The sequence below is a fragment of the Rhipicephalus microplus genome, chromosome X (assembly GCF_043290135.1).
Source record: "Rhipicephalus microplus isolate Deutch F79 chromosome X, USDA_Rmic, whole genome shotgun sequence".
Taxonomy (NCBI): Eukaryota; Metazoa; Arthropoda; class Arachnida; order Ixodida; family Ixodidae; genus Rhipicephalus; species Rhipicephalus microplus.
Genome location: NC_134710.1, coordinates 66376953 through 66390181, shown reverse-complemented (window position 1 = coordinate 66390181; position 13229 = coordinate 66376953). Strand labels below are relative to the sequence as shown.

General features: G+C 44.7%; 1 protein-coding gene across 1 annotated transcript in view; it reads left to right on the top strand.

The window, feature by feature from the left end:
* LOC119177395 (oxytocin-neurophysin 1) overlaps nucleotides 1-13229 on the top strand; it is a 66108-nt gene that overhangs the window by 7693 nt on the left and 45186 nt on the right. The window contains exon 2 of the mRNA XM_037428876.2: nucleotides 4938-5051. Within this exon, the coding sequence (XP_037284773.2) occupies nucleotides 4938-5051 (114 nt within the window). The remainder of the gene's footprint in view (nucleotides 1-4937; nucleotides 5052-13229) is intronic.

Below are 13229 nucleotides of genomic sequence, written 5' to 3'. Positions count from 1 at the left end.
CCTTCGTGCCCTGACACCATGATGGCCTACCAAAAATAATAATGCTAACAAAAATTAGGGGACCCTTAAACTTCGCGTTTAAAAGCTTAACACGATAACGAAATCTGGCCCCTAGTGCACCCTTCAGCCGCTAAGTGCATACTTATTCATGTTTAGTTACATACACACGCACGCACACAAACACGCACACAGTATATTGGACCAGCGCGCGCTATTATCCCCGAATAGGCTAGTTTTCGTCGTGACACCTGTCGAACAAAATGCGTTAAAGGGGCCCTGAAACACTTTTTCAAGTAACCATGGAATGAATTCACTAGAAGAGCTTATTGCCTCACGAATTCAACGCCGCAAAAGTTTTTCTCTGAATCCGTCCAGTGGGAGTGGGTTTACAAAGGTTTGGCGCATGCTGCAATTGCATAATCTCTTCTCTTGTCCCGATGAAAGCGCTGGAAGCTAAGCAGGGAGGGGTAGCAGAGCAAAAAACCTACCACGCCTGGTGACCTTGAGCACTTGTTTTTCTTCAAATGTGCGGCTTTTTCAGTGCGATCGCGCGTGCCCACATGGACAAGTAGCGGCCTTTCGCGGATATCTCGGTAACTTGATTTTTTGATCACAGACACACAGACGATTTTTCGCTCACAACCTATGGGTCCGACGTGGCGGCGGATTTTCGGCGACACTAGCTCTTTAACGCTATTGCGTTAAAAAGTGAATGACATTGTTTGGAAGCTACGCTTTCGCACTTACAAATCGCATGCCTGTTATAGCGTCATCCATTGGCAGATTTGGAGCACTTCCGGTAATACTTTCTTCTTTCTGCTCCACGAGGAGCAAGTTTGTTCCATTGGCACATTGAGAGTGCGGCCTATTTGTTCCAGTGGCAGATCCGCGGCTGCTTCGTCGTGAGATCCACTTCATGGAGCAACTTTTTCTGATCCGCGAAAATCAGCGGATTCGAACGCAAGTCGCAAGCACCTTGCGCCTTGAAACGGTGCCAATTTTGGGCGTGCCAAGGGACGCTGGTCCCATCAGTTGCGCTTCGTGTCGGAGCTCACCTTTTGCCAGCGTAACGTCCCTGCGCCGATCATGCCCGCTCATGCAAGAAGAGAGACGCGTGCATCGCGTTCCATTCTGACACTGCCCTTTGCTCCAGAGGGACCATGTGTGTTCCATTGGTGGATTCCGTCTTGTTGCCCTTCACCCCCCTCCGCCAGAGTAGAGGGCTTCGGCGCGGAGTTCGTCAGCCACTCCGAATCCTGGAATCGATGACATCATTAGACTTTTTGTGCAATTGACAATTTTTGAAGACACGTGCTCGAAGACATCCTTATAACGGATGTCAGACTCTTCGTGCAGTGTAACGGACATCGCTATAGCTTCATTTAAATGACCGATGATAGGCGTTGTAAATATGCTAACTTTGACAAAGGTTAAGATTGTTACACCCACAGTTAACTGCCACTCTTATACAATAAATAGTGAGAAACACCACGCGAATATTGATACTTACTTACTTGTTATAGGTACACTGGCCCTGCGAACGAGCCGCACTAGCCTGTTCACGCAGCACCCATTTACAACGAAGAAAAAGAAACCGCGAAATATAGACTAAATGATTATCTTAACAGAAGGGGGCAGAGACAGATTTTCGCGCGAGCATCTTTGCTCGCCTTAAAAAATATGTATCGAGTTACCCTAATAATAACAATACCCGGGCTTTAACGTCCCAAAACTACGATATGATTATGAGGCATGCTGCAGTTGAGGGCTCTTAAAATTTGAACAACCTGGTAATCTTTGACGTTCACTGGCATATGCACAGTGCACAGGCCTCTGGAATTTCGCCTTCACCGAAATTATCTCTAGTTATCCTACCCTTGCAGGTGACATAAAACGCTCTCATAAATCTTTTTTGCTGTTCACATGCTTTGAACTTTCTAATTCGCACAGCACACACACAGGTGTGACAACGTACAGGTTTTCGCGCAACATCTGTTTCTGTTCAAATGGGTGTTGGTGGCTTCTCCTCGCAAAGGATGGAACTATGAGCCATCTTCTTGAATTGACACTTAGCTTACTTCTAAGGACGCCTGCATCATTGAGAGAGACCTCTCTTGGCACTTTTATGTGACCCAGTACGGAAAACGGTGCATTTCAATAATTTCCGCCAGGGGCGTAGCCACGGGGTGATACCCAGGCCCATGCATGCCCCCCCCCCCCTCCTTTCCAAAGCTTTTGCCATGGCGTACAGAACACAATATGATACTCGACCAGACCTCCTGCCCGGCCCCCTTCAGATTGAGGCGATGCCTTCTCTCCACCCCCCCTTTCCCGAAAACATTTTCTGCCAATGCCCCTTATTTCCATTCAGCCTAACTTTCGAAAAACTCGTTTTTATGCTATGAAACCTAAGTGATGTTAGTGTAATATATTTATTAAATGTACAGGGCCCTCTTCTTTCGTCCTATTTTAACATGGAAGCCGCTTAGACGCGCCATAAAAACTTTGGTCTGTAAAAAAATTGTCATTTATGGGCAAGCGCCACAGAAATTATCGTTGGTCCACTAAAAATGAAGAAGGGCGGAAACACCAATTAAGATTTATATACAGACGTAACCAGTAATCGGGAAAAAAAGCTTTGATAAACCATTGGTATTAACCGAGTGACAAATACGCATTTAAGCTTTGCCGAAGCATCCGTACGGAGTGATTAAGCGGCGCGTACAGCAAGAGAATACTAGGGAACGGCAAAGACAATGGCGGCTGCAGAACACCATGAAGCGATGAATGCCGTAAATAAGGACGACGTGCCCATATATTAATGGGAGGCGCGAATGCTCGATTTCGGCTTGTGATGGCGGGTAGTGAATGGTCGTCTCCTGACAGGGTCCCGCAGCAGGCAGCAACCGCGGGTCGTGCCCCGCGGGTCCCTTGCGGTGAGTCAAACATCAGCGACGCCTTCTAAGAGTTACCTTGTATTTTTAGGTTGATTTAGTGTGTTGCAACATTGTATAAGGTAGTTTTAGTGCGCCACTACTGACGTATGTGATTCGTCTGGCGTTACAGTCGACGTAAAAGTAGTAGGATAAATGTACACGATGTTTTGGTTTGCCCGATCTTGCCTACTGTCTTCGTGAGTTTCGAGGGTGACGTTCTCATTGAGAGACTGCACGAGCTCCAGTTTCTGTTTTGGTATCGTGTCGTGCCGATGACTGTTCATGGTTTAACTGGAACCTCTCTGCGCTGAACTTTGAAACAACTTAGCATCGGCTAGCTTAGCAGTTACCTCGAAGCAACCAGATTAAACTTCAGAATCGTCTCGCTTCACAGTTTCAAGCTTTTCGCGACTTAATGCAAGCTTCGTCTTATTTTCTTTCATGTACAGCTTCCCGTACTGTTTTAAAATTAGGTGCAAAACGAAATTCGGGCATTTCCGGTTCTTAAACAATAGGCTATCAGGATTTACCTCAGCTTTCAACAGTGACAGCTATTCAAATCGGTTAGGATCACCGACTACAAACACACACTTTGGTGAGGCGTTGAGAGTACAGTTCGCTTAGTGAGCAAAGCAAAACAGCAAGGCTGTTTGCAGTCTGTGATTCCGAAGCTCTTCAATCAATGAGCTGCACTGTTCACACGTACGATGTGTTCGAGACTAGTAGCTGATTTGTGCGTGCTTTGACGGACTGATGCCACCACATCCCACTTCACTGGCTGTATTGGGGGCAACGAACCCTTTGATGACACTTCTTGGTCTGTCCTTGTACAGCGATAGGGAGTACACTGGCCCTGCGTACAAATTTACTTGCGCACCGCTCACTTAAACATCGATATGTGCGAACAAGCCTGCTTCACAGAATTGGTGACTTGTCATTACATAATAATTGTTAAGGTGTTACGTCTCAAAAACCCTATATATTTATGAGGTACGTCGCTGTGGAGGGCTTAGAAAATTTTTACCATCTGGTGTTGTTCAACGTGTACTGACATCACAAAGTACACGGTCATTCCAAGCAATTGGAGACATCTGGAGCTGGCGCCATCTCTCGGCGGTGGGAATGGTAGCCTGTCATAACAGAACGGGAAAAAGACAAGAAAAATCATTTATCTTGAAAAAATCTACTTATCAAAAATGACTCCGAGATATATGTAGCAGATACCCACTGGTACATTTTGATAGAATTGCAGTATCGCACTACAAAGTATGTGGCTACGCAGGACAATCGAACACTGCCCATAGAAACACATGGGGCCCCATTGCTAATTATTAAACTTTCCGGAAAACCTCGCGATTTGTAGTGCGGCATTGTAACTTTCCCAGACTCTTCAAATAAGTCTGTGGTGCATAGAACGGGGAGACGTTTCCTGATAACAAGCTTTGTTCGTGAAATCTTACTTTTCCCGCCTATTTCCTAATCAGTTACTGCAAGCCACCGTGACCGACGACAGATGACGCTATTCATGCAGATGATCCCAAGTTCTGGTCATGTCCTTTATCATTTCGTGTCCTTCGAAATGTGACCGCTACAGCCGGAATTAGTTCCTGTGACCTTTGGGTCAGCAGTCGAGTGCCATAGCTGCTAGACCACCGCGGCGGGCTGAGTTTTCGACTTCAGTGTTGGAAGGGGTGCCACAACGCTGCTTGTAACTGTGGTCTCGGGAAGACGCCCGAACATACTTTTCGTGGTCTGTCTTGGTGCATTGCAGCGAGACAATTGCTTTCGACTACGCTAGCTCATACTGATGACCGGCTGTTGTTAGCACAAGTAACTCTAGCCTACTGACCTCATGAGCAAACGAATGCATCGTTGCAATACTTATGCACAACAAACAAGCGAGATTAGCACTGCAAACGGCAACCTCTTCCCGAAACCACCTTATAACAGCTGCTGTTGATGTATCTGTTTTGAGATTATGTAGCGGGGGTTTCCACGCAGATGACACCTCTGAACTTCCTTATGCTGGGCTTGGTGGGCATGACCAGCGCCTGTTTCATAACAAATTGCCCTCCAGGAGGCAAGCGGTCTTCAGAACCGGCCGCCGTCCGAATGGTGAGTCGGTGATCCTACGGACGAAACACAAAGAGGGCCCACCGTATTTATATTTTGAAAGGAATTTTATATACATCTGTACGCTGGCAACCCATCACTTTATTGCAGAAATAAGCTTAATTAGGTGTATGCACGATTGACAGGTATACGGCAGATAAACCAGTGATGATGACTTTACAGCTTGGGATATGCACTAACTTTATATATATGTTGTTGATCGCAGAGACCAGATGTGACAACTTCGCTACCCTAAATTAGTTAAGGAACTGTGACCGCAGCGTTGTCGGTCTGATTCTCTCGAATTCATCTCACGCCTCTTGTGGCTGTCATTTGTTCATGAGTGCTGCCTTCAAATAAGAAGGCGATTACATTCGCCCTGGTGGTAACCGGTGAACACGGAAGCAATCTCTCACCCTCGAATCTACAACATGAAAAAATAAAACTTCACCTCCATCCCCGGTATGCCTGTATTAACCCTCATTATGCTGCTAAACGTATTCGTTAGGGATGATGCCGCAATGAAATAATTCTAACCGCTCTTCTCAAGGCATCTCTACGTCAACTGAATTTTAAGCCAATTTCGAAGTACGACGATGCATGAACTCTCACATTAAGCTTTAAGAATGAACACACTTTTTGGCATCTTCCTTCTATTTTAGAACTGCATGAGCAACGTACCCAAAGACGTTTATGCAAGAATTTGACAGTTTGACAATATGCGACTCTATATTGCCATTTTTTACTTGAATAGTACAGTGCCGAAGGTGGCGTTTTCGTGTACTTTCATAGCTGCAGTCGGATCTAACTGTGGCGTGTAATGAGGGACAGTGTTGGAACATGGCTCAATTTATTGAAAACGTCGTAGCAGGCAAACGATCACAAGGAGACATCAGTTGTGTCTGCCTTAGCAGCAATAATAGATGGGAAGTTGTGGATAAGACATCGTAAGTAAGAACATGGACAAAAAAAATATGGAGCTTTCGATGGTTGTAGTTTTCGGGAGCAGACTGACGGCGCACTTTTTGCCGGGTAAAGTGACAATCGTTTAGGTTTGGTTGTAGGTTAGCAGCAGTAAAAAGCAGTCGTGTCAAATGCGTCGTATACATATATGTGGCGAAATCAGGAGCATACAGCGATACGTTGTCCAAGTAACCCGAACCTGTTGTCTGTAGTTCTGGCCACGCCGTATATGATTCATCATTATTTCGAAGTTGAGTGCACCGTTGCACAGGTCACAAAGAGCACAACTAAACTCGTATAAGCCAACGGAAGTAATAACCGCAGTTGTGGCGCGATTGACCCCCGCCGTGGGCATTTGCCAGTATCCAATCGCGAGTCCGAAAATAAGAACTGCTTGCCTCTAAAGGGGTCAAATGCACCGGCGATCTGAGATGAAATCAATCTACCACAGAGGATGATAATGAATGCAAATAAAATCAATCCGCTCATTTTTAATTGTGAAGTATTTCTTAGCTCACCAAGGAAACTACGAGCGTCTTTTTAATAAATGTCGGTCTATATAGCCGCCATCGCCTAGGTGTCCTCGGGACCACCTCCTCGACTTGGAAGAGACCAAGATTGGTAAAGAAGGGCATGCCGCGTATGACTCTCTGCTCATGACATGAGTAAGGTGAAAATCCTGCCGCGTGCATTATGAAACACTATATCCTCCAGCGACATGTGACCCAAACCCGCATACCACGGGCCGAAGTACACGCCAGAAGTTATTGACAGATCATATTTGCTAATGGCAGCGTATATTTGGGAGGCCAACAACGGCGAGAACAGACATTGATAATTTAACCGCAAGAACCCAAAAGAAGGAAAAATACATCTGGCATGAGCTGCGGCGCTGACTCAACGTATATAAAAAGAATAAAAATCGGAATCTTTGCAAACATCGAACCCTGGATTACACGTGGCAGCAAAATATTCCACCACAGAGCCATGCTAGGTCTTGAAAATGCTTTGAAAAACGATGCTATAGGTATGCCATGTCGCTGTAATCTTGATTATGGCTGTAGTGCTGGTTAATAATATAACAACGTATTAACATTACATGTGTACTCCTATAATTCAGGTGTCATGTCGGATTAATGTTAGTTGTGGTTTCAGTGTGCTGGTGTCGCATCACGCAGTACCAATTTTGGTGTATACATCAAGCTAGCGAACAGGCGCGAGCACACCATGAGCGTGGCAAGTGTGGGCCCATTCCATGTTTGTAAACACAAGTAGGCCAAAGTCGACATTATGGATAAAATTATAGCGACGTCCGCACGTAACTTCCACCATAACTTAGAAGTGTGGCAGCTTTGGCTAGTTGGTATAGCATGACGATAGTTATAGCGCGAGAACAAAACGACGACACAGAGACTTTCGTGTCCTTCTTGTCTCTGTGTCGTCGTTTTGTTCTCGCGCTATAAACTATCGTCATTCCGCCATAAGCGCTGAGGGCTGTGATGGGTGCTAAAAAAAACGACGTTGTGAGACGCCATAAGCATTGTGAAAGCCATAAGCGCTGAGGGCGGTGATGTGCGCCAACAAACAAAACTAAGTTGTGAGACGCGACTCGCATCCAACCGCGACGCAGCTCGTCGGCATACCGTTTTTTTTTCTTGTTGCTTGACTAATAACACAACATGCACCATTGAAAACCCAGCAGAAACTGCGGTAGGCAGAGCGTCTTTTGCATACCAAGACAGTGCCACCGCATTTTCGTGACGTAAGTCCGGTGGAATTTGTCTATACATCAGGCAATACAGGACATGCAACTCATGATTTTCATGTAACCACCTGTCGTTTACGTTCGTCAAACGAATGTATCTCGTCACAGCGATGCTGCTATGTATAAATTTATGAAACGACCATGCACGAGCGCCCCAAGGCACTAGTGAGGCGAGCGAGCAGGACCATTTATGCGGCAAAATCTATAGAACTGCTCCGATACAGGTTATTGCTTCAATTCGAGCTATAAAAGAGCAAGCAAGGCTTTAAGTAAGATCTTGCTAGGCTTCCGAGCTTTCGTTATAAGTGTGACGTCCTGCTTACTAAATACAGCTAGTGCACATTTTCACAAGCTGAAGCAATATGCCTATGTGGGTGGTGAAATAGGGCCAATCTCATGACCCTTTGGACTGCAAGTGCATTCAGTGATTCAGTACAGTGCTGTACCGCAAAGGTGTGCACTACTTCCGGTGAGTCATGATTCTCTATAAAATTGAGGTGACTTGTACAGACGAGTGTCCGTAATTAACGGCGCTAGCAACCTGTCCTTTCAAGTGTGCGCATATAATTTTCTATAGCTTGAGGACGAGTGTCGCACCTTCGCATGTTAGTTCTCCACGTGTCAGGCAGCTATAGAATGCCCCCAGCTTGTGCAGAATTCCGCGTTCCCACATGTGCTCAGCATCAGGAAAAAAAAAGGCTCTTTAATGCCACGAGCGCATTTATTAAGCAAAGCCGCGTTACGCAAAACACAAGGATTCTATGCCAGCTATTCCAATGCTTATTTCAAAGTGCTCCGTGCACAAGGGATCGCAGCTGCATGAGCACGTGCACACATGCATCGTTGCCTTTGTTTTTTACGGCTGGCACAAGTCAATAGGTTCAGTAGGTGTGTCGCAGAAACGTTTGCGGAGTTTGTCATTTGTTCTTTGCGCTGCGTGCTTATCGCGGAGAATCGCACCACCGTCCTCTTACACTTGATAGCTAAATTGGCGTAATTGTTGCCAAGGCTTAATTGACGGTGCCTGACGAAGTACACTGAGAAAGTCGATGGACGACATCCCACTTCAAGACAAAAACAGAAAAAAAGAGAAAAAGCCAAGGAGGCTGTCCCTTCTATTTTGCAACACGGTGTCCTCGTTCAGGGACGCGACTTACGTTTGTCATTTTTAAGTACCAGGAAGGGATCACAAGCTTCGAGAATATGAGAACTTAAGCGTTCTTGTTGCTTGAACTAGTTTACACCATTTCTGGCTGAAATATTGTGCTACGTAAAGTAAGGGCAGTGCCGTGTTTAACAAAATGTTGGACGTTGGGTGTTACGACACGAATTTCAACTCACACATTTTTTGCCCTTTTTAGGAATTCTCGCTGCCCGCAGATAACTTCCACATGTACTTTGAGACGGTCTTTGAATTCGGTTTATGAAGAAATAAAGCATGATTGACTGTACAATAATTGGTAATCGTTTGCGTCGCCATTATACAAATTGCTGTTGAATACACAGAAAATTTTAAACATTTCCAGATGCCTTGAATTCTGTCCCCAGAACCTTGGCAACAAATTAGGCTATGTAAATTTCATGCAGTTATAGACAGTCCATAATAACGCGTGTCGCAAAAAGATACGTAAGCGACTTTTCAGCACTTGGCAGAAAGTACGTTCAACTTCTAAGAATTTGAAGGTGCTTAAACGTGGAAAATAACTTTTTTTAAACATGCTGTGTGCACGCATTACTTTTTTCAGTGGCTCATGATCAAATAAAATAGCGCTAGTTCCTTATGTGGGGGATTACAGATCACTTTCATATGCACAACGACTGCGCAGAAAGATTGCTCGCTTTACCTCACACAAAAAACACTTTCTGATAGTTCCGCCTTCGCTAAATGAACAGAAAACAAGAAGCAAGCAGCATCTACAGCTCCAAGGCCGATGTGATGTAACCCCACGCATCTGGCATTGCAATGCACGAAAGAGCTGCAGCGCGTCTCACTGCTTTAAAGGCAGTTTCTCGCAGACCTAGTATGCGCCTATGCTTCAGTCAGGACCGCAAAAAAAAAAAGAAAAGAAAACGAAATGGCGTGCGCAGAATGCACGAATACTTGTGCGTAGGAGGTACTCGCATTTTAAAACAGTGATGGGAAGGCGACTCGCTGGCACAGCTCGTGTGTCGATCTCCAACCGGCCGGGAGGTGGAAAACGCCGGTGCATGTACAATCAGCGCGAGGGTGTAGCTTTACGCGCGGCAACCGCCAAGAGAGGCCAGGCGAGGACGTGGCTCTCATCCAAGGCCAGACGGGGGCCTGATTATAGCCGCCGCTCTTATCCGGCGCTCATTGATTCCCAAGCAATGTTTTCGTTGTCCTGGCATTGGCGAGTGCGTTGCTCCGGCAGGTAAAAAAGAAGCTCAAAGAGCCAAGCTTCTTCAACTCAACCCTCCCCCAAAAAAGGTTTCCCTGAAAAAATCGGGACGCCATGTCGTATAGAGTACATACGTGGGCCGTTCTTATCTCGCCGTAGTACTTTTACAGTTTTTTTTAAAGCGGAACCGCAAACGGCGGTGATCTCCCAAGGACGTGCTTGCAGCCTTCCTCTCGTCTGCTTATCGCGTCCAGCTTACAGTATGCTGCTGGAGTTTTTGTGCTATTGGGCAAGCGACCGCACAGATTCACCTCAAGGCAGTTGCCGTGAGTATTGAGGAGTATACAAGAATTATCGTGGCGTTACGTTGGGCTAACGTTCAAGCTGCTGCACGCCAGTCTTGCTTGAAGTCCCTTCATGGTGGATGCTTACCGGACGTTAATATCTTCAGACGTGTTGCGCGTCATGCTTGGGAGATATAATGGCGATGACAACACTACGATATTTCATTCCTAAGAGTTTAGCCAAACACTACGACCCGATGAAAAGGAGAATTCTCGACGTGTTTTAGCATCATTGCGTCAGGTGTCGATATCCTATTTCCCAATTCCTATAGCGTAGAACATACCTGTACACGCATTTCTTCGGCTTCGACATGTGGTGAATGCGAAATCACGCGATTGAATAGAAGTATATGCGCAATGCCTCGCGAGAATGAAAGAGTGCCGCCTACCCTGTAAAAGAAATAATAATTAGGGGAGTCGGTATATGCACTGCCTAGTGTCTTTGTGCACGCTTGAGGGGTCCTTTATTTAAATAAATGCAGAATCCGTCAGTTTCCTCGGCTCTTGTTGCATAATGCAGGCATACATTGATGACTGGTTACTCATCGTCCTGAGCTCACACATAATCAGCGAGTGCAATGCCATTATCTTCCACAGTGTTTGAGAAGATTCGAGCAACTAAAACACACAAAATACGCAATTTCCTGGCTTTTACTTGGAACATTATTTCCTTTGGACGTGATGAAACACAAGGGCACCAAATAAATAAATAAATAAACAGGCAAAGAAAACAAACAAATATATTTTAAAGGGCCGTCAGAGCTATAGATAACGCAAGTATCCGTGGCAGAATGAAACTAGAGATTAGATCACGTTAGCATAACTAAGAATTGGGCAAGTATTGTAAGTTTCATCTGTGGTGAAAGCGGTGGAAGGACAAGGACATAACGAGTGACGTGGCCACCTGACACGCTTTTTCCTTACATTTTGTCGTCTTACCGACACCGTTATCCTAAATTAGATCGTACAGTTCTAGCGAGCACTGCAGAGACCAGAATTGAATGCTTCTGTTCAAATAATAAACACAATCGAATAATATGATCTATTTTTATTTATTTAAAGATAATGTCAACGCTTTCTCGAGTGTCATTGTAAGGGGCAGAAAAATAAATATGCTGTACTACCTTCACAAAGGGTAGATATGGAGAAATATTTATGAAAAAAAAAATACAGTAGTGAACGCACGAGTAAACCCAACATCGCATTCGCAAGAAACACATCGAACGCTGAGCAGTACATACATTCTCTTTAAAAACACGGTGGAGTAAGCAGGGAATTTTTGTCACGACGAGAGACGGCATATTATTTTAGCGCTCAATTAACCCAGGAATAAATTAGTAACAGAGGAGGCCTGGTCCATAGAAATAAACTTGGATGAATCTAGTGTGTTTCTTTTGTTCGAATCACTCCTTCTTTATAAAAATTTACTTGTCTACTCAATAAACAAACGACAAAAATAGAGGCATATTCCTAGATTTATGTGAATCATGCAGATTTAACGCCTGAGTAAGGAAATCAACCCTTGTGTAAAACGCTCCTCAATTTTTTTATTCTGCTTGTTGTATCCATTAGCACCCCTTTGTGAATTCTTACGCAACTACATATGTACCGACCATTTCATTCTGGTGTAAGCAACAAGACTTGTATCTCTTCTTTCAATTTTTTCCTCATAAAAATGACTTATGGAGCACTAAAAAATCATTATATAGGGTGGGGATGTCGCTCTAAATTGCGCATTATTGTGACGTCCAGTTGCCTGAACTATTTACAACAGTTTTTCCCCTGCCCCTGACTTTTTGTACAGTAAAGATGGGGAAGCCGGTTACTTCTTAGTTGCCTGTAAGTCTCGTAAGTAAGACAATTAGCGACGAAAAACTTCACAGGACTGTCGTATACCAGGTGCATCTTTATTCTTTACGTTATGACTCTTTTAGTGTGTAGGGTACTATAGAGCGATGCACCCGCTGTCTTCGATTGTAGACAAACTATTCCGTGATACAAAAACACTTTCTCGCTGCTAGCACCTACTTTGAAACGATCAAATAACGAGACTGGTAATTAACTTATTTAGTGCGAACTTGAAGACAGGTTTTTATGATATGGGAAAGTCGTAGAACATCATAATTCATATAGTTATATCAATGGTGGTGCGCGAAAAATACAATAGCACAAAAGAAAGAAAAACAAACAAAGCGCACGCTAACAACTGAGACTTTATTGCAACAACATACATATATAAGCGGTTACACGAACACGCATTGAAGAAACAGTTAGATGAGCAGACAAAGATGGTATTAATGAGGCTCATCAGGGAAAGCTATAGCTCAGCGGTGAGTAACGCGACCGAGGGTATCGCGACACACGCATCACCTGCTTTGTTCATAAAACACACTTCTTCAATTTCACGCGCTACCCAATCTCTAAATTTATATTTCACTGTCGTATCCTTTGCCGAACAAGGGAGCGCAGCCGCGTTCACTACAATTCAAAGAAAGGTTGGAGCACATTTGTCTCTTTAGCGAAGCTTTCTCCAACATAACGCTTCCCACACGAAAGCGGAATGTCATGCGCCACCACAACAATGGCGCATTCAAGCTCTTTGACCTTTCGTCATTCCTCGAAATCGACATCTCTGCCGCGCAAACGTTGCCTGAGTGGTTGCCAAACGCAAGCGTTATGTTGAGCAAACCGAGCGTTGTGTAATTAATAGACTAATAATGGAGAAACGCTGTAATCGGTAATTTGATCT